This window comes from Coffea arabica, chromosome 1c (genome assembly GCF_036785885.1).
Source record: "Coffea arabica cultivar ET-39 chromosome 1c, Coffea Arabica ET-39 HiFi, whole genome shotgun sequence".
Taxonomy (NCBI): domain Eukaryota; kingdom Viridiplantae; phylum Streptophyta; class Magnoliopsida; order Gentianales; family Rubiaceae; genus Coffea; species Coffea arabica.
In genome coordinates, this window is record NC_092310.1 from 56,117,659 (window position 1) to 56,144,174 (window position 26,516).

General features: G+C 35.9%; 3 protein-coding genes across 3 annotated transcripts; all 3 read right to left on the minus strand.

Moving 5' to 3' along the window:
• Positions 1–14: 14 nt before the first annotated feature.
• Positions 15–5,252, minus strand: LOC113731524 (probable inactive receptor kinase At5g58300). The gene is made up of 3 exons (XM_027256837.2): positions 4,615–5,252; positions 1,510–2,838; positions 15–932 (listed from the first exon to the last, which is right to left on the minus strand). The coding sequence occupies exons 2-3, from the start codon at positions 2,786–2,788 to the stop codon at positions 304–306; spliced, it is 1,908 nt and encodes a 635-aa protein (XP_027112638.1). The 5' UTR covers positions 2,789–2,838; positions 4,615–5,252; the 3' UTR covers positions 15–303.
• Positions 5,253–11,946: 6,694 nt separating this feature from the next.
• Positions 11,947–16,748, minus strand: LOC113731531 (26S proteasome regulatory subunit 6B homolog). The gene is made up of 6 exons (XM_027256850.2): positions 16,074–16,748; positions 14,163–14,393; positions 13,051–13,209; positions 12,673–12,825; positions 12,431–12,514; positions 11,947–12,244 (listed from the first exon to the last, which is right to left on the minus strand). Exons 1-6 carry the CDS (start codon positions 16,563–16,565, stop codon positions 12,110–12,112), a joined length of 1,254 nt encoding a protein of 417 aa, XP_027112651.1. The 5' UTR covers positions 16,566–16,748; the 3' UTR covers positions 11,947–12,109.
• Positions 16,749–20,855: 4,107 nt separating this feature from the next.
• On the minus strand, positions 20,856–23,447 carry LOC113731539 (root phototropism protein 2). The gene is made up of 5 exons (XM_027256862.2): positions 23,308–23,447; positions 23,114–23,183; positions 22,624–23,001; positions 21,687–22,412; positions 20,856–21,576 (listed from the first exon to the last, which is right to left on the minus strand). Exons 1-5 carry the CDS (start codon positions 23,409–23,411, stop codon positions 21,094–21,096), a joined length of 1,761 nt encoding a protein of 586 aa, XP_027112663.2. The 5' UTR covers positions 23,412–23,447; the 3' UTR covers positions 20,856–21,093.
• Between the last annotated feature and the right edge of the window lie 3,069 nt (positions 23,448–26,516).

Sequence of the window (26,516 nt, forward strand, 5' to 3'; positions counted from 1 at the left end):
AAAGACCACGAATCTGCTTAAAATCATAAATCAGCTTTATGAGTCGGATAAAGAATCCTTACAACAAATCATGAAATGGGAAAAGGTACAATCTTTTAAAAAACTAATAATGGACTACATCCCTAAGTCGAAATGAAGCAATCAGATTAATTCACACTCTAAGGAGCTATACGCGCGGGCAAGGTCACAGTTAGGAATGGAGTACTGAAACAGGCACGCGTGAATTGAATCAAATATTGAATCCCCTTTCAAAATACAAATGGGAAACCGCAAAAAAGATAAACAAGGAGAGCCTCCAAGGAGTCAGGGGGTCTGCACAGTTGAGTCCTTGGATTTGTTCTCCTCTGAAGATGGCCGATTCTCCGAGTCAGATTGCCGGACCTCTTCAATCATCCTAACTACTTCATCCATGTTTGGTCGCATGTCTGGCACCTTGGCAACACATGCCATGGCTATTTGCAGCATCTGCACCATTTCTTCTTCAATATTTTGGAACCTCATCAACTCGACATCAAAAACTTCGGCTGTCCATTCCTCCCTGACAACTGATTGCACCCACCTTGGGAGATCAACCATGTCATCCCGTCCTGGAGACTGAATTGGTTGTTTTCCAGTTAGCATCTCCAGTAGCAAGACGCCGAAGCTGTAAACATCTGATTTATGAGTGTGCTTTCTGGTTTCCATAACCTCTGGTGCACGATATCCTGCCTGCCGAGATCTAGTGGCTGGAAAGTTCATGAGTGGGGCCAAGCCAAGATCAGAGACACAGCCATCAAGATCTTGATTGAGGAGGACATTGGAAGATTTAACATTTCCATGAGTAAATTTTGGGCCTCCCACAGAATGGATATGGGCAATGCCTCTAGCAGCTCCAAGGGATATCTTAACTCTCGTCTCCCAATCTAGTGGTGCTCTCCCAGAGGACCTGTTTCCTGTTATCAGATAAATATTAAGAATCCACCAAGACATATCGGCTAAAGTCAATAGGAGTGCATTATTGCTCTTGATACTTAATCTAGATAAAAAAGGAAGAGAGAGTGCACAACAAGAAAAAAGAGGAAGATGCACTTCAAATCCAGCTCACACCTGAACTATGAGACACTTCTACTGATCCCCAATGTCCAGGTACCTTCAGTTAGAGTTGGCAGTGGTAAAGTTCCACTTTGGAAGGGAATTCCAGATTTTGTTGCATTCAAATACATAATCAACTTAAGCACAGCACAAAAACAAAGGAAACTATATCACCCAGTTATGTGGTCAAGTATTAAGAGGAAGCTTGTTTTCAAGCACCAGGTAAGACCATATGCCTTTTAGCTCTGATCAGTTGTTCTACTTGCCTCAAGCAAATGTTTCATTCCAAGCCAACAGGCAGCCCTGTTTTGTGACTTGGTTGGATGCTATTCTGATTATTATACTTTATGCAAGTAAATTATTTGGTTTAAAACCCAAGTAATTGGGGTCACTAAATGAGCAGCTGAAACAAGAGAGTGGAGCAACAGAGCTACATACCATGTAACAAAGCTGACAAGCTGCTATTTGAGAAGTAATCATAGACCAAAAGCTTTTCATCCTTGGAATAGTAATAAGCACGTAGAGGTACTACATTTGGATGCTGTCCGACTCTCCCAATAATTTCCATCTGCTGTTCGAAGTCCTTTTTCCCCACAATTACTTCTTTCAACCTTTTAACAACCACAGTCGTAGACTCCTCCAAGACAGCTTTATATGCAGTCCCAAAACTACCTTTTCCCAGCACTTCAGCCGAGGCCCTCAATAAATCCTCCAGATCAAAGTTATAAGAGCATCCCTCAAAGAAAACCAGCTTGTTCTTTTCAGGTTCTTGGACTCCACTACCAAACTCCTCTCTAGGTTTCTCACTCCTTCCACCGCTGGAGGATTTTCCTTTTAGTACACTGCCACCATCAGTTTGCCTTTTCTTAAGGCAACACAAAAGGAATATTACCACTATAAGAAAGAGGATTAGAGCACCACCAACTGCAATAGCAATAATAGCTCCTAGAGGGAGTTTCTTTTTGGAGCTTTGTTTTCCTTTTGGGGGAGGTGGAGAAAAATTGGGGGTAGGAGAAGGTGGAGGAACAAGAGGAAGACAGGGACTCAGAGGCGCCCCACATAAGAAAGGGTTCCCTAAAAATGATGAATTGGGGAAAATTTGCAGGGCATGTGGTATGGAACCATTAAGGTGGTTGTAACTAAGATTCAAATGTTTGAGCCTCGGAAGGGTGATATTAGGAATGGTACCAGAAAGCGAGTTATTCTGCAGATTCAATCCAGTGAGTCGAGTCAAATTCTGAAATGTTAGCGGGATTTTCCCAGTAAAGGAATTAAATGATAGATCCAAAACATTGAGTTGCGAAGAGAAAGAAGTTGGAATATCGCCGGAGAGATTATTATGTTGAAGGAAGAGGTGCTGAAGCGAAGGGTGGGAAGAAATATCAGAGGGTAGATTACCACTGAGGAGATTGGATCTGAGGCTGAGAATCCTCAGTGCATCCAATTTTCCCAGTGTGTTGCTAGGGATAGGACCTTTGAGTCCAACCCCAGGAAGCCGAAGAGCAAACACACGATTGCCATCTGGATAACATTTGATTCCAACCCAAGATGTGCAGATAGGCCTATTAAGAGTCCAATTTAGCCTCCGACGGTGGGGAACTCTATCTGCAAAATCCAGCAAGGCTTGTTCATCACCTTTCAAATCACCAAGTGCCAGAGGCAGAAGAATGACATTGACAACGAGCAAAAAATGCAGATAGGTGTTGCAGAGTTTCATCAGGTGATTGCTAGATTTATGGGAGAGAAGATGGCACAGGTATTGCTGGCCTGTCAACATCACAGGAAACATTGAAACATCAGTAACTCTCTGCAAAATATAAGTGGACCAGAAACCAGCACTTAAGACACTTCCAAATGATAATGGCATACTATGAAAACAACCAGAGTACTCATAAGAACATAAAAACGTCCTCCATGCCTCACTGCAGCAAGTCAGCTGGTCAGTGGAAAGCAAGACTACTTTAAATCCAGCAAAAAAAAAAAAATTTTGTTTAAAGGACTTTAAGCTTATGGTATGGTTTAATAGCACATATAACTTACTAGGTAGATGATTTGAAAGGGAAAAGGTAATAGTAGTGTCAACAATAGTTCGAGTTAAAAAATTGCAAGGACCTTTCTTGCTGTGAAAAAAGCCAGTTTTATAAACCTCGGCATATTATATGAAAGAAGTGCACAATGAAGCCAGATGACAAACTAAGCACTTTAAGTTTTTTGACTACCAAATAGAAGTTTTGCCGGATGGAATTTGGGTACCAAATGTTGGAAATGGAACAAACCCTGCATCATTTCCATAGTTTTTGCCAAAACTCCATTCAACAATCTTCATATAGCAGGCAGACAACTATCCACAAGCAAAGAGCACATAATATATCTTCATTATAACCAAAATTACAACCAATCAACATATAGTTGGCATGAAGGACTCGATTGTTAATTTATGAGGATCAATTAGGAAGCCTTCATATTCGGAGATATCACCAGAAGCATAACTTTCATATGAGCTAACCACTAATTATAATGGAGTTCTAGAGTGGCCTTCCTGGGAAGGCAGAAAGGACTGTGAAATAGATAGATAAACTAAAACACAAGCACTTAAAAATTCCACATACAAACACACAAAGTAAATGTTACACCTAGGGTTCTTTAATCCATACATCCAAAAAGAAAAGCATTCCCAAGCATGTAAAAGTAGCAAAAGAATTGAGAAAAGACACATTCAGAAAGCAAGAAGTTAGAAAAAGGCATCCAAGCAAAGGAAAAAGCAGAGCCCGTATGCTTTTTCTTATCATCTATTATGCCACACAAGTGATTTAATAGGCTCAGTTTACAAGGAAGTGGATGTACTGAGATATTGAAAGAGTCACACGAACTTTTTTCATCTTCTTTTTTCGCCAAAAAGTAGCAAATGAATTCCTAAGGAGAAACAAATTCACTCGTTGCATTAGGTCGATCATTCATATAAGAATTTACTAATCTAAACATTTTCACTATTATAGCAAATGAAATTATTACGTCTCATTTAACAAAAAATTAAAGGCTGTATTGAATTGCTAGCACCAACAAAATGCTATAACATTTAACAAATCAACAAAAATTCTAGGAAAACGGCAGAAAGAGAGATTTCAGCAAATTACTACCTACAACAGCAGTTCTCTTTGAGCTGAGGATTAGTTGGGCCTAATAAACAACCCCCCAAGTCACAATTTTGTCAAAAAAAAAAAAGAAGCTCATTTTGTCAAAATTAGTATGACAATCTTAGAAAACTTCACATAGTTGACAAGCATTAATTGTTTAAACCCATAACCACAACCCTTTAGCTTTTCCAATTTAATCACTTGGCAGAATTTGACCCAGTAAACATTGTGAATGAAACATCATAAACGCCAGAAAACTGCCCCTTTTATTCACTTAGATCTGCTTCTCTGTAAATTACACGCACTAACTCAAAAGGTTAAGAAATGACAAAACTCTGGGCTCCGAGCCTCCGCAAAACAAGTTTCACAAGGCAAATAAAAAGGTAAAAAATCTCTTCAAAGAAATTACCTTAAAGGATACCCGGTGAATTTCAAGACTGCTTGGCTTGAAAGTGGAAAGTGCAGCTGCATTGAAACTTCAAAGCCAAAATGCAGAAAAGGATTGTTGTCCGAGGACTCAAACTAGTATGATACAGCAACCACATTGAGGTTAAAAAAAAAAAACAAATGTTGAAGATCCAGAAGCAGAACGGTGAGGACCCTCTGGAGCAGTTGAGCTAAATTGTCAGGTAAAGATGAGGTTTCGAGAGTGAGTAATAGATCTGTAGCATGGTCATACAAGAAAGAGAAAAGAAAGGGGAAGAAGTAGAAGAGGTTTGGTTGAGTGAAGAGGAAAGGAAACTGAACAAAACTGGGAAAGGTGGAATTTTTTTTTGGAGTGAAGAGGATTATGAGAGTGAGGTGTCACCTGTGGACTTTGCTTTCCCTCACTCATTCACTCGCCCTCAACTCAACCACTCCAGTGTGGGCATTCATTAGTGTGTGACTGTGTGTGGGAAGAGAGAGAGGAGAGAGAGGGGCGAGAGCGAGACTGCGAAGGGGCGGATGATGCGGGGGTAGTTCTTGTTCTTTCTCTTGTTGTTTTAGACAGACAGAAGAGCGCTTTTTTTTTTTTTTCTTTTTCTTTTTTTGAGAGAGAGAAAGGAGTGGCGGGGGGTTTTGGCTTGTGTGGAGGGAGGAAGGAGGAATCTTTATACAGATACAGTCATACAGATACAGTAGACTGAATCTCTATCTGCAATTTTTTTTTGCTTGAAAGGAACTCCTTTTGTTTTTCAATAATCGAGAGAAGATTTCTACTACAAGAATTGTGAGAAATGAACCGGCTCTTTAAAAACAATAATATAATTAATATAGCCCATCAATCACTACGATTCTCAACAGAAGCTACCATTGTGGGTGAGGTTTTGAGTTGAATAGAATGTACAATTTTCTCCTTTTTTTTTTTTTCCCTTGCCAAAAACTAATGGGAAAAGGCAGCGCAAAAAAGGTTTTGAAGTTTGAAAGTCCAGTTTTGTGTTTTGAATTTCCCCAAAATGATGAATGGAAATAGGATGCGAAGAAAGGAGAAAGCAAACATGTCATTATTTGACTTAAAGAAAAGTTAAAAAACCATGCGGTACAACTACGAACATGAATGAAACAATTATTATTATCTTCTTTCCTTTGATTTGATTAAAGGGACGATGAACAGGAGGAGTGTCGATGAACTTGACCCAATGACGCCTCCCATCAAATCTTTTTCGGCAATTTGGATCTTTAGAGGTCAAACGGACCCTTATTCTCTTCGTCCATTGTCGTCTCTCGGACGCTTTTCTTCTTCATTATTACTACTACTGACAGACGATAATCGGGACAACCACACATTAATCGTGGAAATAAAATTTGACCAACGCATTAAACTACTTGCTGTAATAATTACTATATAATACTTTTTGTGAAGTTACGGATATCAGATAAAAATATATCTGTCATACAAGCAAATAATAAACGCCTTTCCAAACACAATCTTTATTTAAAATATTATTTTATTTACGTCGTCATAAAGACGGTAAAAAGGTCAAACTCCTAGCAAAAATCTCACCCTGGTCAGATCAATGGCCCGTATGGAACTGAGAATTTTGATAGTATGAAACAATTAAGTTGTTGGGCAAAACAGAGTGCAGGTTAGCAATTGCATTTACTCTTTGCGGAAGTGGTTGGCATTCATTTCTTTCACATGAAGAGGATCAAATACTCCGCTGCTACAACACTTGTACTAGTATTCTTCATCTCGCTATATTCTTCTTGCGTTGTTTATGTGAAAAGACGAGGAAAGTATTGATGACCTCTGAGTTAAATCAACAGTAGTATTGAAGGGTACTACTAGTCAATAAGGTATTTGAGTGGTTTGGTTTCTATACAAGACCAGAGGTACTTGAACTGTGCAAAGTATAGTTTGAGTCCCATGGAAATTTAGTCGAATGCAGATAAGGGGCAGGGACCTGAACAGTCAACGGCCAAATTTTGGTCAAAAAAATGTGCAGTCTAGATTACAAGTTGTACATCAATTTTCACAACGTGTGTGGAGCCCGTAAATTTTTGTACTAAAGTTACACGTTGTGCAAACAAAGTTACGCCGTGTGCAATCAAAGTTACGCGCCGTGTAAAATGATCAAAATGCCCACTGTCCGTCGAATGCATAGCATCAAATTATTTTGACACATGTTGAATGAATAGAAATATATGAGAAAAATTGAGCATTAAAGCAATTAAATTTGACAAATATTATTTGAATTCTCATTTTTGTTAATCATACTTTCGTTATTATTTTTATCGTATAATTTTTGTTTATTGTAGGAACACAATTAACACAATATGGAGTACAAATAAAATTTCTTTCAAAATTTGTTGTGAAAAAAAATTCCATCTATGAAGTCAACCTCTCTATTTATTGTGATTTGAATAAAGATTTTTGAACCACTATGATGATGATACCCAAAAAGGAGAGAAATTTAATACATTATAAGTGCATTGGTGTATTAATAGTAGTATAGTTTTAGTTAAAACTAAATCAAAAGCAGTCGTAATACTTTTAGTACTTTAATAATGAGAAAACGTTTAGAAAACTACTAAAACATAGCACAATCTTCAACATCAATATAACTTACTATAAACTTTCATATTTTTCTTTCTTTTGATAGAAGAATCCAGTTTATCTATTTAAATTCTACTTAAAGGTGATAACATTATCCTGCAGCTCCTGAATATAAATAGCAAAGTTAGATAAAAATATGAATTGCCATGTTTTCTGGTCTACATATACAAATTAGAATTGAACTATTTTTTTATTGCAAAAACATCTTCATAATCAAAATTGAAATTTCTAACAATTTTTTTTCAAGTCACACTCTAAGCTGAAAGCCTCAATTATGACTTCCACCACCGACTGCAATCCTTGTATACCAACCCAATTCATACTACAACACTTGAGTAATTAAAAAACAAACAAAACTTAACTTTAGTTTAAATATATACAAAATCTTATTGGATCCTTCAATTAAATTTAATAGGCCATAAAGTAATTGCAACAAGAAAGAAATGGAGAAAAACGGAGGTACAAGAATGCCTAACTAGATTTTTCTTGGTGAAAACATCACATGATATATTTTTCTTCTAAACAAATACACAAAATTGTAGATAATTACAAAATGTAACCAGAAAATAAAGAAAAGGAAACAAAATGTGAAGTAAGAAATCAAAATGTGAAGTAAGAAATCAAATCATAGGAGAAGAAAATAAAAGAATGAATTTTTGTTCTATTATTCATAGAAAATGATCATTGATATAAAATGAATTCTAAATTTTTTTTTACATATTTTAAAATTTCACCTTTTATCCATGAAGAACTACCAAATAAAACACCATCCTATAAATTTAACAAACAAATGCTAGTTGGCTATAACATTATGATTAAAAAAAATAGAGCAAACATGCGAGATTAGAGATGAAGAAAAAAGGAAGAAAAGAAAATGTAAAATGGGATAAAAAAATAATAAAGAATTCTTTTTGCTAAGTAGTTATCATCTTGACAAAAAAAAAAAAAAAAGAACATGGCAACAATCTTAGTTAGATTAGTTTAAAAAAAATAAAAAATAAAAAAGGTGAGGGATGACAGTAGTTACTGCAAAAAGAAAAAGAAGAGATGGAATTGATTTTTTCTAGGAGAAAAAATATTTTAATCCTTTAGCCCAATTGAATCAAAAAAGGGAAGGAAAAATTCTGGTAAAATAATCAAAGGTCCACTTGTCAAAAATATATACAATACATGTGTAAAAAAAATGGTTAGCTACAGTAACTTGGCTTTCTTTTTATATACTAGGTAGATGTAAAGAGAATCAAACTTAAGAAGGTTGAGATAACTAAAATCAAGTCTCCTGTCAACCTCATATAAGAAGTCAAAATTTTAATAAGAAGTCGGGTCTAATCAAGTATTGTCCCAACTTCTCCAACGGGGATCAATGTTTTAAAAATCGGACCGTTAATCGAACCGGTGAAGTGAAAGGGTCGAGGTTCAATCGGTCGGACCGGTTCAACCTCGGTTCAATAAATTTTTTAAAAAATAATTTATATAAATATATATGTGCACAAAATAAGACATGTAATGGATAATTTAATACTTTATATGATGAAAAGTTTACTATTTTTGAATAACTTGGATTTTTAAAAATAAAATTTTTAAATTATAAGTTAAAACAAATAAATTTTATCTCAATTTCAATTACATCTACCAAAAAAATCTTAAATATAATCCAAAAATATCACAATATTTGAAATTATACAAAATTCACGTCTATGAGAATTTAGACATTGTGAACTTAAATTTTAATTTACATTTTGGAATTTAAATTTACAATTTAAAAAAGGAAGTTTGGAGTTCTAAGAAAATCAAGAGAATTGAAAATAGAAATGCAAATTTGATAAGAAACAAAAAATGAGATAAAAGTGAGTGGTTGTGGTATTAAATAAATTGGGTTAAAGAAAAATAATTCTTTTTTAACTTTTTTAAATTTAATGGACAAAAACAAAATTAAAATATGGAAGAAAACATCAATAAATTAAAAATAAAGAGATTTGATTAAAAATAAGTGGCAAAAGAAAAGATGATAGAGAGAGAGTGTGTGTGTGTGTGTGTGTGTGTTGATGATTAAAAAAAAAGAGTCATGAAAGGATGATATTTTGTAAAAAAAATGGAACAAAAGAAATATGAGTGTTTGTTTTATATAAATAAGTTATCAAAAAAAACTAACAAGATGTGATAGTACAACGGTTACTACATTGGTCTTCTATTACAAAGGTCTTGAGTTCGAATCTTGGTAACTACATTTTGCAAAAAAAAAAAAAAAAAAAAAAGTGGAAAACTCAAAAACCGGAAATAGCCGGTTCAGCGGTTTCGCGGTCCAACCGGTTTTTGACCGGTTTCTTGACAAAGTCAAACCTGGCATTGAACCGGACCGGAGCCATGGCCGGTTCGCGGTCCAACCGGTCGAACCGGCCGGTCCGATCCGGTTTTCAAAACACTGACGGGGATTGAAAGCTTTTTTTTTTTTAATCATTATTTATCTACTTTATATTTACTCCTACTTTCAGTTTACAATCGGATCAAACGAATGCACTACGCACCCGTATAAATTTAGAGAAAGCCATTTAAAATGACAAACCGCGTACAGAGAGATAAGTGATGAAAAGTAAGGTTTGAACCCTTAAAAGATTTTGGTGGTGGGCAACCGCCATTAGGTTCCAACTTTCTCCACTTGATAAGCAAATTCTGGGATCATATGGGACTCCTTTTGTTCATAAATTTCTTTTGAGATTTGTCCCTTCACTTTTTTTTTCCCCAAAATTTTTTAAAAAAAAAGAGTAAAATACATAGAAAGCAAAGCATGTCAACATGGAGTAACATCCCTGAACTTCACATGCATATATGTTGCTTTCTACGTCAGCAAGAACATCACTCTGCTTGCTACCTACTCCTTCGTCACATTTGCAATCCATCAAATGTATAATGTACTATCAAACAGATTTAGGCACGATTCATATTCCACGAACAAGTAGTAACAACTCCCGTCATCACCGAATCTAATCTGAGTTTTTTTTTTTTTGGAGGAAATGGTTTTGGTACCTAATATGCATGCATGCAGGGCTAGTGAAAGTGTGTATGAAAGTGGTAAAAAAAAAATTTGTTTTACAGAAATTCAAAACGGTCGCGCTGTGTATGTGTATGGTATAAAAATCTTTGACAAAGAACAAAAAATAATTAAAGCAAATGGGGCACTTAAAAAAGAGTCGTCGAGGAAAGAAGAATCTGCTGCCTTTAATCTCCCCACTTCCTGCAGGTATCCAAGAAAACAAAAGCAAAAGGTCTCATGTAGAAGATGGGATGTATATATTATGTATGTGGTGAACCGTAACATAATTGACGCTTGTAGCATTTTTAACATTAAATGTTGCAGTGTGGCATGGGATAAATATATATATATGTGTGTGGTGTTAAATGAAATGAAGAAAAGCTGCTCGGGGAAGACTCACTATTATAATAAGCTGCTCTTGCTGCTCTGCCCTTCCGGTTCTAGGCTTCTGGCAGCTTGCTCAAGTCCAAAGCGAGAGTGTCAGTAAGGAGACGGAACAGGATGTGCCCAGACAATAATTGCTGGGGCCATGGGACTCTTTTTATCTTGAGCCATCGCCAAGATTTAGTGCATGAAATATTCCGTATGACACATTAAGGTACGCACATTAGCTAAAAGAGTAGAGCATTAATAAATAATAATAATAAAAAAAAAAAAACAGTTAATGGAATGAGAGAAAAGGGATGAAGAATACTACTATTGAAGAGCGCTAGAAATTGATGCCCATATATATATATATATATAGACCGTGCGTGATCAATCGGGAAGAGGCATAATTTATGTTGTCAACACTTAACAACAACAACCACCACCGACAAAGGTGACCTCCTTTCTCAGGCAATCATTCTTCGGCCACGACTATAATAATTGCTTGTTCTATCCAAATCTTCCACGCCCCAAAGTACTCTTTGTTTAAGGTTCCCGACAGCAACAAGTAACATTAGCAAACCTTGTCCATCGTTGGTGCTTCTTTTTTTTTTTTTTCATTTGAAATCCGAATTGCTTTTGCGGAAACGACTTTAACTTTACTTTACGCTTTTATTATACTGGACCTGGACCCGGTTTCCTACTCCAGCCAGCAGACTAGCGTGTGTTCTGACTTGTGATCTTTGGCTTCTAGTTGCCGGACTGGAATATTATCCTTTTTTCTAAGAAGAATTCTATACCCTCTGCTCTGCGCTGGAGAAAACCTAACTTTTGATGTTTCTAATTATTCTCTATAATCACTTTGCATAATAAATTTTAAAAACTCTAAAGCAAATTAGAACAAGACCTAAGAGGTCATGTGATATCTAATCGTAAGATGAGGAAATAGCTCAAAAGTGAAAAAGATTAACACCTGCAATTTCCTTTCTGTTGGACTTAATCCAATTCTACAATCTTGTATTTTTATCAATTTGTGGGCACCATCCTTGTGCAGGGGCCACGCTAATCTTCGTTTTGTTGGACTAAATCCAATTCGACAATCTTATAATTTCAATTCCATTCCGATTCGACGAAACCGGACGGATAGGTTTAGTCCTCCTCTTCATAATTTACATCACAACCGCTACCCATCCCAGGAAGAGAGCCACACGACCTATAGACACACAACAAGCAAGCTTCATATAATGATGGGAATATGAAACAATAGGAGCGTCCTTGGGGAAAAAAATAAAATTTAGAAGAACTCGTTAAAAGCTTCAATTTTTATCTTCATCATCTAGAAAGTTAAGAACAAAACATCATCCCAACTTTAGATCGCCTTACAGGAGAGCTACACGAAAACAACAATTGAACAGAATATATTCTGAGAACCCTAAGAGACATTTTGCCAATTCTCAACAGGAGGCGGAATTATTTATAAAATTCAAAGTCAGTGTCGGGCTTCTTCACATTGGCTCTATACCCCTTCTCAAAATCCTTGGGAAGTATAACGTATCGGTTCTTGCGAACTGCATGCATTCCTGCTTCTTGGCAAATAGCTGCAATCTGCATAAAAGAAGTGTAGTTGAAACTACTGCAACTTAAATAAACCATTTCCTTGTTTTATTCCATGACTTGCCCATCGCAAGGAGTAAGAGAGAGCCACTTCTTCAGCTCAATGGTGACACAGCAAATTTCCAAAGAATACGGAATGAAATTTACATTTAATCATTAAAAAAAAAAAAAACTAACCTCAGCAGCACTTATTTTATCTGGTCGTGAAACATAATCCTCTAAATCAACCTCATCACTCAAATTCATTTTAGCAGTGCAAACCTGCAGCACACCCCGTAATTGAAACATTAGCATGAGGCAGGCATTTTAAGCATACAAACAAAACCATTCTCCACGTCTTTGCAAGCCACCAACATGCAGGGAGTGTGAGGAAAATTACTAATAGAAACATAAAGAAGAAAAATGCCTCCAATACCCACCTGGAAGACGAGCCTTTTTTGACGTCTATCAGGCAAAGGAAACTCAATCTTCCGGTCAAGCCTTCCAGGACGAAGAAGTGCAGGGTCCAAAGTATCAGCACGATTAGTTGCCATTATAACCTTCACATTCACTGTCTGATCAAACCCATCCATCTGCATAACACGCCAATAATCTCAATATAAATACAATATGGCAAAAATATTCAACCAACAAACCATTCGAATGTCAAAGTCAAAGGTTTTCATAATTAGAAAAGCCTTAACATACTGAATATTTTTTCCTTCACAAAATCAAGGCAGCTTCTGTAACGTTGTTAGATCTATTCAGATGTTTTTAGGTTACTTTGACGAGCAAATGCAGCAGAAGAATTTTCTTACCTGATTAAGCAATTCCATAAGTATGCGCTGAACTTCTCTATCAGCTCCAGTCTGGGCATCAAACCTTGCAGTAGCAATTGCATCCACCTCATCAATAAATATAATGGCCGGAGCATTTTCTTTGGCCAGACGAAATACATCACGAACCATCCGTGGCCCCTGCAAAAATCATAGAAGATGTACATATCAGCAAAACTCAAGCAATAAAAAAGAAGAAAGGATTTAGTTGGCAAAACCAGTTAAAAGAACATCAAAGATGAAAAGCAACCAAGTAAGATCTTCAATTTGGTCATGTTAAGTTAGAGAGGCAACTTGCTGTACAATACAATCCTGATTATAAAATTAAAAAAAAATTCGAGGAGGGGAGATGAAAAGCACGATCTTCAATTTGGTCATGTTAAGTTAGAGTGGCAACTTGCAGTACAACACAAGCCTGACAAGAAAACTTCTAATTCAGGGAGAAGAGTTTAGACTTAAATGGTTCAGGCACCAAAATGAAGTGAAAAAAAAAGAGAGGCAAATGGAGGTCAACCTGCCTAAATCGAAACCTGATTGGTCATGTTCGGATAAAATCTTATCTTTGTCTAGCATAGAATATTAGATATTCTCCAAAACTTGACCTAATTCTAGTCCTATCTATTGTAGTCTGATTTCTTCTCTTAACAAAGAGACCCGTTCAGGAAGAAAGTAACTAGGTGGTGTTTTTGTTAACAGAGAGACAAACTACAGATGACTTCATCTTTATTTCGTTTAACTGCTACCACATTGGAGCGTAATATTCTTCTGGTGAATTGTTGTTAAGAATATAGTAATAAAAGTTTACAATCATTGAAAATCTGAAATGCGAGAGAAGGTACGCTTTGTTTGCATCCAGGGAACTTCTTATACACTACAGGAAAAGACAAAATCTACAAACAGAGGATGGAAGGAAACTAAGCAAAGCTCTTTCTTTTTGCTCGTATAACCGGAATGGCTAAGACTCATCTAGATAATGTGATGTAGCCAACCAGACAGCTCCAGACTTAGATGTCTCTCATCTTAAGTTCATTTATACTTGTAATAATGCAGGCAATCAACTAAAGATATTAGATTTAAGAGCATTTGATCCATACCTCACCCAAGTACTTCTGAACAAATTCCGAGCCAACAACTCTAATGAAGGCTGCAGTCGTGTGATGAGCAACTGCCTTAGCAAGCATTGTTTTCCCAGTTCCCGGAGGGCCATAGAGCAACACACCACGGGGAGGATCTATACCAATCTGCTTGTACAGCTCATGGTGAGTCAAAGGTAACTCAACTGCTTCACGGATTTCCTGCTTCTGGATATCACACCCTCCAATGTCCTGACAAACACCAGCAAATGGATTGAAACAAATTAATTTCTGGAATTGTATTCCAAAAAAGTATAACCAAACAATGCAAAACAAACACCACATGACTTATTATTCCCGGTGACTTATTATTCACACCAGACTGAATGATGAAGGAATCACACAGTGGGATAAAAAAGTTAGAAGAATTATATACCATGAATAGGCATCTCGCTGTCAAGGAAAAAGCTACTTGCACATATTGCACAATAAAAATAGTCAGTTATAGAAAAACCAACCCAGCAGAACAGGGATGATATAAAGTTCTAATCTTTATACATTGGCCCACTAAAATAGCAAGTGAAGAAAAAAGATTGATTGTCACACACCATACCCGGAAGATGGTTAAAGAAAATGTATTAACTCAAATTACGCTATACAGACCTGTAGAGGCAGAGATAGATCTAAAATGCATTTCCACCATCCTACACAGCTATTTCACTACTTTATCAGAGAAAGGACCAGGGAGTGGGTTTTTTTAAGTTTCAATTCAATGTACAATTTTCTTATACAAACATCACTCTTTTAAAAGAAGCTGATGCTGCATTTGTTGCATACAAAGAGGGGCAACATTCAGGTTAATATAGGTAGCTGGATGCTGTTAAGCAACAGGAAGTAACTAACAGAATGAAAACCAAACCTAAGTCTCAGTTAATCTATTTACAGAATATGACTAAGTTTATCAGGTCTCTTATTGCATACATGAAAATACACTAAAGGGCAGAAAAAGCCACATACTCAGCACAGCTTTCAGTCAAGCCCAAATTAGACTTATAACAAATAGATTGTGCTGATCAACATAGATTGTGCTGATCAACAAGGCCGAGCCAGCTATTGAAGTTACTCAATGGCTCTATGCATTACACTATAGCAGCTCCATGCACATATGCTAAATAATTAGTACACAAAGTTTACTTTTGCTATAGACTAATCTCTCAAATCTGGATGTAATTCTATAATTAAGTAAAACTACACAGTAGACAGCATTAAATGCATAAATCTAACACATAAACAAACATCAACTAACACTGCAGTATGATTTTTAATTGAATATAAGACACTACAGAGAAATGCATCTTTCTACATTTTAAATAAACAACTGATGCAGGGACTCAACAACAATTTTTTACAGTGAAATGTTCCCCACATGCCACATGACAGGTCTTTTGGATTAACAATCAAGAGAAACCATCATCATTCATCCTTCTTAACTAGTAAAAAGTAGTTTTCTTCAGCAAAAGAATAGCCCAAGAACTTCATAACTTCAAGTGACCAACCCACTATAACCTCCCTAGTTAATAAGCGCTAAAGCATCACATGTTCTGTCTAAATGCTGAGTACAAAAACGAAATATCTCCACTAATGTGATTGCCTCAAAAACTGCAGCAGTAAATCAGATACTAGTACTCAACAAAAAATTCAATGACTAAAAAAATACTTTTGACGGAGTAAACAAATTGGTCTAAACAATAAATACATGCACTAGAAGCTCAAAACTTTGCCATATACCAGAATACATCCAACTCTGCAGCTCAAAATCAAACTTCAATTCCAAATTTCAGGAGGGAAAAAATAGAGACCGTAGTTTTCAAATTCCCACAACGCACATAACTATAAAACCACTTAATCAAACCAAACATCCATAAAACTCACATTATAAGTGACGTCAGGCTTCTCCGACTGGCTGAGAAGCGATATACTAGAGTCGGCTTCTGGGGGCAATACATCCACTAGGGCATTGGAGTGGCGGTGAAGCGCGACGGAGGCGGAGGGTTTAAGAAGCTCCCGGTTGATAGTACTAAGGATTCTGACATAATAATTAGACCCAGTAGTAGAGCCCACGATACCATTATTCTGATCAATCATCTCCATGAATTGCCCGATAACCAGCGGGACCGATTGGATCCGCTTGACCTCCTCTTGTGCCCGTAAGTGCTCCCGGCGCAGGTTTTTGAGCTCGTCCTTGACATATTCTTCTTGAATTTCGATGAATTCGAGCTGCCGCTGTAGGGATTTGAGGCGAGTGTAGAGGTCTTCCTCGTTATCCGCCGTGGTAGAGGAGGACGGATCTATGGTAGAGGGGTCCGATCGTGTTGCCAGAGAATCTAATGTTAGTTTTGGATCGAGAACCATTGGGGCAGCCATTGGTGGAGATGGTGGAATTTGCCGGAAAGATTTGGGAGATTTTGAGAGAAGAGAAGCCGATTGTGAATGGAGTAGGAAACAAGAAAAGTATTGATGTGTTAAAGGGTTTTATGGGGGATTGTCGTATGGTGGAGGAAACCAATTTAACGACGTCGTTTTGGACTAACCCCCTCAAAATCGTTTTCTTTTTCTTCTCGGATTATGATTAAATAGCAAAAATCCTTAACGGCTGCTAAATTATTGATCAGATTATATTTTGACCATCAAATTATTTTTCATCAATAATTAGTCACTAAATAATTTAATCAATAAATTTGTGATTATTTAGTTAATAATTGTTCTTAATATGAGAAATTAACAGTGCACGTGACAAAAGTGCCGAGTAATTTTTAGTGGATTAGACAGTAAAGCAAGATGATGGGAGGTTTTAAGTGGCCGCCATTTTGATTGCTTTGCTTGGGCTATGATGAGGAAGGACTTCCGCACCAGAAAAATTTTGGAAGATTTGCTGCTGCAACATGTCTGCCGAGCCAAGGATGATATGGCCCCATTTTCAGATTCGGACTTGGCTCAGAAGCTTTACCAGTGCCTGCAGTCGAAGAGATTCTTGATTGTTTTGGATGATGTCTGCTTTACCGATGCTTGGGAGTGCCTCCGCATTGCACTTTTGTCTCGAGAACCAAACGCCAGCAGAGTGCTGCTCACCACTCGGGATGACCGAGTTGCAGACCAGATTGCTTCTTCATCAGCCGACGACAAAGGATTCGTTCACCGGATGAGGTTTCTTAACCCAGACGAAGGCTGGGAGCTTCTCCGCAAGATGGCTTTCAGAGCTCGCTCTTCTTCTGGTAAAGGCAACATTTCTAGAAAAAATCTTACCTCTCCTAGGCAGACCACCTATCTTCTTGCTGGGTTTCAATTTGTCCATGAGGTCTTCATCGTTGCTGTTAATTTGCAGAAGCATCTAGGTTTAGCAGAGCGCCTCGACATTCTTGTCTTCTTCTTCGGCTTCTTGGATTTGTGGCTGAAGATTTGGGGCTCCCAATTCAGCTCCTATTTTTTCCTCATAATTTTTCATTCGGTGATTGTTTGAGAAAAGAAATTAAAAGGAGAATACGTCGCACAGTTGGACAGCTGGTTATTTTTCCAAATATATTTGCTTACATCGTCATTATAATTTTCAATACATCTTTTTATCTTTCCAATTATTTTTTTATCTTACATACGTCACATTACAAAAAGTACTACAGTAAAAATATCTCAAATAACTTACAATCCAAACAAATAATTATCCTTGTATTTTGCCACGTGTACTGTTAATTTTTCAGATTAAGAGCAATTATCAACCAAATTGTTACGAATTTACTAATTAAGTTGTTTAGTGATTAATTATTGATAAAAAATAGTTTGATTGTCAAAACATGATCTGATCAATAATTTAATAGCCGCTGAGATTTTTTATCAATGATTAAATTATCTTGATAAATGGACTACCATAGAAGCCCTTTCTTATCCTGGCTAGGTTGTGCTATCGCTTATCTTTTGAGCCTATTTTGGGTGCTTATTAAAAGTATACAAGAGGATTTTCAAAATACACAGATGAGGTATGGATTAAATAGTTTGATCTTTCTTATGGGTGCCAATTGAACATTCGTCAAAAGTACACAAGCTAATTTTCAAAATAAATCAATGAGGTATGGTTTAAATAATTGGATCTATCTAATGTGTGTCAATTAGATATTCATTAAGATGTACTATCAGATATTAGATTTTAATTAACATGTATTAAGATGTACTTCAAATATTAGATTTTTTGAAAGGTAATATTAATTATAGAATATGTATAAATGTAAGAGCATGTAGTAATTGTTAATATGTATATATACATAATAGATTAAGTAAAATTCAAGTGTATTAACAAGTGTCTAATTAATACCTGCTAGAAAAACTCAAAATAATTAGTACCATCTAATCAAAGCCTCAAAAAAAATTTAATAAGCGGACTTGTTTTTTTTTAAATACGAGGCTCCAAACCTTACAAGGGGCAATGGGGAAAAGGACTCAAAGAAACTTTTTAATTAGTGGACCATTTTTTTTAAGTCCAATAAAAGACTCCAAACCGTACAGCGGACGAAGGAGAAATTATGGTGAAGCCATGTTTAGCTAAAGGGTACAATTGCATTCTCTCAACTTTGTAGGGACTGTAGAATATATATTTTTTAATTACTACTACCCCACTCTTGTCCCCTCGAATTTTGATAGAATTCCCTCTGACCCCACAATTGTCCTTCAAAAGGGTTGAAATTTTTTACAATTACCCTCGCCATTTTCATAAATGAAACCGTGAACAAAAATATACTTTTTTTCCCTTCCTAATAAACTTATTTACTCATATCCAACTTTTCTTTGATCATACGATTTACAATAAATACTTGATAGTGCATAAATTATTCCCCTACTATATATATATATATATATATATATATATATATATATATATATATATATATGAATTTAAATCCTGTATTCATATGCATCATTTTAATTAATACATAATTTTATACCATTAGATATATGACAAATAATAAATCACAAGTTTTATGCAATTTTTGTCAAAACTTTTGTAATATTGATCATTGAATAAATTGGTGTCCTTTTATGACAATTTTTTACATGCCTTCTATAACAAATATTCAGCTGTTTCAAGAATTTATGAACCAACATGTCATACATTTAAGCAAATATTATTGCACCCCATGAATACTTCGCCATTGGTTTGAGAGTCGAATCAAAACCTCATGGTCAACTAATATATTTACCAGTTAAGTTGGCTTTTGAGACAACTAGTCACCATTTTTGTTAATCATAAAACTATTAAATATTAAGTAATTCTGATATTACATTAAAATTTAAAATTTCACACTTATAAGGTCAAGTTGAAGCATTTTAAACGTTTACGAACACAAAAACCTTTTTGCAGTTTGATTTATGAACAAATTATCTTCCAACGAGTTAGAGTGGTTTGAATGTTAAGTGGATTCAATTTGCTGTCCTAATCCTACTTTTGAAGGGACAAAGTAGTTTAAAGCTTAAGCCACAAAGTCTGAAACCCCCTTTTTTTTTTTAAATGGTGGGCCAACAAAAGTCGAAAAAGTTTACTTTGAATATTGATTTAATCCATGTCCTCGAACTTCTTGGATATTCATTGTTGCAATTTTTACCGTAAATGACTTACTCCCTGTTTAATAATCCAATTTATCACTTAAATTTAATGAATTCAGATTTTAACATATTCAAATCATTTAATAACTAAAAAATTGAACATATAAATTAATTAAGTAACCCTAAATTTTCTAGGTAAAATTTACTCCAAAAATTGAGTGATAAACTATTCACTTATCACTGAATGTGATATGCATTCAAATGTATTAGATTTAATATTTAACAATTTAATAATTTAATGGATTCAGAATTTATATTTCGGACTTTAGGTTTCAGATTTCAATTTTATCAAATACACCTATAGAGAGCGTTTGATAAAACTCAAGTCTAAAAATTAAAATTTGAAATATGAAGTATGAACCTATTAAGTTATTGAATTGTTAAAAACTAAATTTGATACATTTGAATGCATGCATATCATATTAAATGATAAGTGAATAACTTATCACTTATTTTTTTAGAACAAATTTTGTCTAAAAAATTTAATGCTATATAATTAATTCATACATTAAATTTTTTATTATCAAACGTGTTTAAACATGATAAAATCTAAATCTATTAAATTTAAGTGTTGAATTGAACTATCAAACATGAACTTAGGTGGCAATTGATGGTTTGAGGAGTCTAGAATTGAATCAGCTGCAACGTTTTCTCAAATTCGTGTTTGTCCCATCATTAATATTGGTTGCTTTTACATTTTATCCACTTAATTGGAAAGAGAAAGCTCAACAGGTGGATTGACTATGTTTTAATTATGTGGAAAGAGAAAGGTCAGCGTTATCCACCATGCTATTATTTTACCTTTCAGAATTATGTGCCTTGTTATAACTAGTGGACTACTAGTTATCTCAATTAAAACTTAGAAATATTAATGCTAAAAATATGTTAGTATAAATTTTATGAATTACTTTTTTCTACACTACTGACAGTGTATAAATTTTACACTATCAGCGCTGTATAAATTTTATGTCCGGTGCGCCCTCCTCCTAAACTAAAGTATAACCAACCTGGCTGAACGTTAGACAAGGAAACAAATTACTCAAGTTCAAAACTAGAGACTCAAATATATAATATCAATCTCCTAAGTTGTTTTAGAACTTCATTTAAAAAAAAAAAAAAAGAAGTTAAAGTGTGCCATATACTCGGTCATGGTCAATGACACACAAATGTTTGGGGACAGAAACAAACTGAAATATTTCACAAACCCAACGACAAGTTCTTCACCCAAAACACCAATCCTAATGCACAAATTCATCACAAGACAGAAACGTAAAAATTTAATCCCTGATCAATGGAGAGAATCGATCTAGGAAATAGAGAACCTTCTCCTCCTAGGCTTGGAAATATCTACCAGAGCATCATCTAGATTAGAAGTATCTTTTGATCCGTGCTTGAACGGGTTCAGTTTCCCCAGTGTCTTGGACATAGAGGAGAAGAATGTTGGCCTTCGGGAACTTGCCGCAGTTGCTTTGGTAGATGGCCCCTGTGTCTTCTGCAAATCTGCTATGTACATTTTCATCTTTAGCAATTCCGTTCGCAATTCTTCGTTTTCTCTAGCCAGTGATGTATCAGCCTGCAATTGGCGTCTCGTAGTAATTGCATTTGGCATCTTTTGATCTTCAGTTCCACTTCTTAATTTCAGCTGATCGTAGTATAGTGCATGAAGAACGATTTGTACTGGCAAGCGCTTGTTCTGTGAAGCATGGACCCTTGCCTCGTAGGATAGCTTGAGTGGATCCATCACACTGCACACTTTCTCCCGCTCGATCTCATCTAGATTCGGATGAGCCTGCCAGAACCAAAAAGAAACGGATTGGGATTATACTCTGTTAATCACTTGCGGTATTAAATCTTAGCCAGTTATGGAAAAAGGAGGCTAGTTTTCCCCTGATGGCTCACCTTTAGGTAGATATCAACAGCCCGGTAAACATCATCATCAACCTTTCTGGCTGCCTTTGGAACCAAAATAGCAATCCCGTTAAACTTAGATATGCTAAGCTCTGAAAAAGTCGCTATTTCACCAAGGTAGGCATCAACAGTTTTGGCAGCCCTGAGCATGGCAGTTGAACTCACTTCCCTGAAATCCCCTGCATTAAAGACTGCAACGCTCTTTTCTTTTTCCATGAAACCGGATATAATCCTCCTCACGCTCTCGAGATCAAAAAGCCTCTCCCCATCGTAAGTAAAAGATACCACCAAAAGATCATCCACTGTCACATGTTCTAGTATTGCTGATATTCTTTTCTCCAACTCAATCTTGCAAGCACTCGCTGCTCCCAAGAAAATAGCTGCTCTGAGGAGACAGCAGAGGAAGTTAATGGGAAAAGAGGACTTCTCTGGCGGTAATAGAGCCACGATGGATTCGAGAAGCTCCCGTTGCCGGGTTCTGAGGTCAGAGTCATCTGAAACAGCTGTCCTGGCACCATTTCCTGAATGGTCGCGTACAAGATCCCGGAGGGACTTCTCAGAATATGTTATTAAAGCACTAGCTATAGTGAAGGCCTTGGCACCCCGCGACTTCATTGAAGTGATCACTTTACCGAAGAATTTTACGTCCAAGATTGACAGCTCTTCCGTCCACCAATTTGGTGGCGAACGGCTTGGAAAATTTGCTTCAACGCAAGCCTATGAATAACAAATCGAAGGAGATCATGCATCCAATATCCAAGAATTATTATTCACAATATTGATCAACGTATGAAAATTCTCACAGTCAGCACAGAGGAGTTAGTTACGTAGCTATTTGCTCTTTTAAATAGATATACATATATATATACACACAGCAAGAAACGACATGCACTACTTCATCATAGCAGCAAATATTCAATCATGGTACCTTGGAGCTAACAACATCAACACATCTTTGAACGATTCTTAGATCTTCAGCCAGAGGGAGAAGATCTTCACATGATTTAAGAACAACCACGGCACCAGAGAGGCTAGGCAGGGCAACTTGAGAAAGGAAATCCTCGGTCCGGCCGGCGAGGTTATTGTCACAATATTTATCAGTCATTTGGAGATACTCAGCAGCACAACGCAGAGCTGCTACGTTGTGGACCGTGATCTCAAAGTTCACTCCATAACAGAACTTAGCTGCCTTTTCGAAGATCTCAGGGCCTCCAGGGATGTCCGAGAGATCTATCCTTGTTAGATCAGCTTCCTTGGATTCAAGAATTAGTTTTCTTATGCAATTGCTCTTTGCTACAAGCATGAACTGCCATAAGCATGAATTAAATAATATCATGAGTTGATGCCAAAACTCGAAGCAAAATTAGAAGGGTTCGTTATGAGAAAACACAACATGGCGATATAATGAATCTGCATACCTTATGAAGAGAAAAGGTTGCCTTCCCTACTTCAACTAGAACATCTGTTGGAATTTCTTGGGAAAAAACCCTGCCAAAATTGAAGAAGAAATTGGTAAGTATAAGAAGCTCGCTTTCATGGACTGTAGAGCAGGAAATCGATGATCTTTTTTTTTTCTATCCTTTCTTTTCATTTTGGTATTTTTGGTGATTACCATTGGCCAGTCCTCTCCATGGCAAGAGAGAGCCTACTACTGTTATTCACAAGGGGACTAGCCATGTTTTGGAAGACGACTTCAGGGAAATGGGATCTTCGCATGAGAAATGGAACGTGTTTAACCCTATATAGAGACTTCAACGTGATCTTGCTGACTCTTTTAAATCTTTTTTAGGGCTTTTTCACTTTTTATCCCAGTTATTATCACTACTACGGACTTGTTCCATCATCAATAATGCATATTTTGGCTTTTAGTTGGACAGCAAGTTGAAATTTGTCTGCCCGTTAAAAGCATCGCATGCATCATGCAGGCCTATTCACCTTTTTCAGTTTTTCCAACTTAGTTTTCACTTTCCATTGTCTATTTTGCCTTACCAACATATTCCTAGTTCCACATTCTCAGCTTTAGTCTTCGAATGCAACATTTTTTCATGAATATAGAATTTTATACAGATGCACACAAATGCGAGCTAACTTAACGAAGAGGTAACGAGCGGTTTGTAAGTCCATTTCTTTTGCCAAAGAGAGTTTCACATCGCAATATTGAATTGACCTCCAAAGTAAATGTTCTAAATTCAGATTAGCTAGGTGGGTTAGAAATTTCAAGTGATATGGCAAGCCAAACAGTTTAAGTACTTTTTTTTTTTTTTTTCCTTTCCTTGCCATCAAATCGTCCTCTTGGACCGTGTAGTAAATTATAAATATTTGTTTTTAGATCACTTTACACTTATAACAAGTGAGATGCTTGCAGGTTATATCATTTCTTTTTCAGGCAACAAAAACCAAATTCGTATAGTAGTAAATAATTTGCTTTTCATGGCATGTTATTGCAGTTAAATATACAACAAGAAGTCTGTTTAAATATGGTATTATTTGAAATAATTACTATAGCAGTTTTTGTGACACTTACTCCGTTCAATTTATTTAGTCATGTTTGGAAAATCTAATTTTTTAAGAATAGTAGTGTGATTATGATGTTTGTGCTTCTCTTTTCAATTTTACTCTCACAAATTTAAAATTTAAATTTGAATGTTAACATGAGTATGATTAGAAAGAAGGGCTATATTGGAAAGAGAGATTAAAAGGTATTTTGACTTTTTTAATAGTATGACGATTGTTTTGGGACATTCTAAAATGGAAAGTATTAGGCCCCGTTTGGACAACCATTTTTCGTCAGAAAATTACGTCGTTTTCCGTGATCACATTTTTCTATTGCCTTTTTTTCCTTACATACATCAAATTGCTAAAGTAATTTTTCAATAAAAAAATTCAAAAAAAAAAGCAACACTTTCAATAAAACGGAGAGAATATAATATATGTGAAATGAAAAAATAATTAAAAAAAATATGTGTATAATGCAAATAAAATATTATTAAAAAAATTTGCCATGCAAATTCAATTTTGTAGCCTGAGAACTCAGAACTAGCTGGGAGAGTCAGAAGCACACTCTTCCCCGAAACTCAACGACATTATCTTGCTCGTTATGAAACGTCGGACGGGACAGCAATTAGGGTTTAAAATGACAGACAACGGCCGTGGGGTGTCTTAAAAGTCCAGACTCATAAAAGTCCCCCAGCTCCATAGATCGGATGTTTCTCCACCACTCGAACAAGTGGCTACCGCGAGCCCATCAACCAAACCCCCAAAATCCTGGTAGCCTGACTGCCACATCATCCAACATCGAATTTTTCCATGTCAGCAGGGGGTCCCCCCTGCTTTCCAGCTTTTGACGCATTCAACCCGGGCCGGGAACATGCAGGATAATCCACATGTGGGCCGTCACGGTATCTAAATCCACCAAATCAAATCCCAACACGTTGCAACGCATTTGATTTCCTCCATTCCCGTGACAGCATCAGATATCCACCCTATTAAATACTTGTACAACTATTTTATGATGTGTTTTCTTTTTTCCTTTTTTATTATTAGTTGTATTTCCTGAGAGCTGATGATACGTAGAGGCAACGGGGATTGGCAATGGAGGTCGTTGCCATGGAGGGGACCGTACGAGCGATTGGCTTATCATAATCTGTAGATTTTAGTATAAGACATTCTCTAATCCCCTCTGTCAAGTTGTTATCTATGGTGCCCACCTGTGAAGACTTGGAAACAAGAACATCTGAATCTTGGCTATAAATGCTGGCACTAGTCGATCTCTTGGATGCAAAATGAGTTCTTGACCACATACATGTATATTCGTCTGCTAAAAAACAAAGGGTTGTTTTTTCGAGCGATGTATTGCAAATAGATTTATAAGGGGTTATATGTTTATTGCTACAAATTATTTTGTACAAATTGTTTAAAATAAATCTTACATATACTGGCAGTATATATATTATCACGGTTAGATGCATGACATATTGCAAAATATGAGTTTCAAATTCAAATTCGAATTATGTGCCAAACATCTAATGATAAAAGTGTATATACTGTCAGTGTATAAAAGATTAATCTGATTTTTTATAGTGAAAATAATTTTTTAGCTCTACAAGTAACATGCAAATTGAAGTAAACTATGTAGAGAGTGTGTCTCTCTTCTGAAAGTTAAATTTTGGGCAAGATTTTAACGTTGGCCACTTATTCCTTGTTCAAACTTTTTCTAAATTCCAAGTTCTTCAAGTTAGCTAACAAGACATGATGACCTTGTTCTCATCTGCTTTAATTTTTACACAATTTGATCATAAAATATTATTGTAGAGAATTAGATTCAACAAATTTTACTTTTTGATGGATCATAATTTTTTTTTTTACTACTTAAAAATCTATAATCTAAATACAAGAGCAAACAAGAACGTCAAAAAAATTAATTATCCAAAATCAAAATTCATAATGAGCTAAAAGAATCAACTGAAAACAAGGCTTAAATTCATCCTGTAAGACCTCCCTTTCTCTCTTTTTACCTTTTGCAGCTCGAGTTCTCTTGTATCAATGAGAGAGGGAGAAGTAAAAAAGAAGATATACTGAAGCCTACGTGGAGAAATCAATGAAAGAAATTGAGACATGCATATGCTTAGATGCACCATATTGTCGGGGAAAAATGTTTGAAGTAGGTTTTAGATGCTAGCCTTTTCCTAGAAAACTTGAGAATAAAAGCCTAGTTCACTCCACACACCCAAAAAAAAAAAAAAAAGGTAATTTACTGTTCATTTTAAAAGACACTTACCAAAGCCGCCCAGGCTTCTCTTGTCCGTCCTTGCAGCCTTGTGT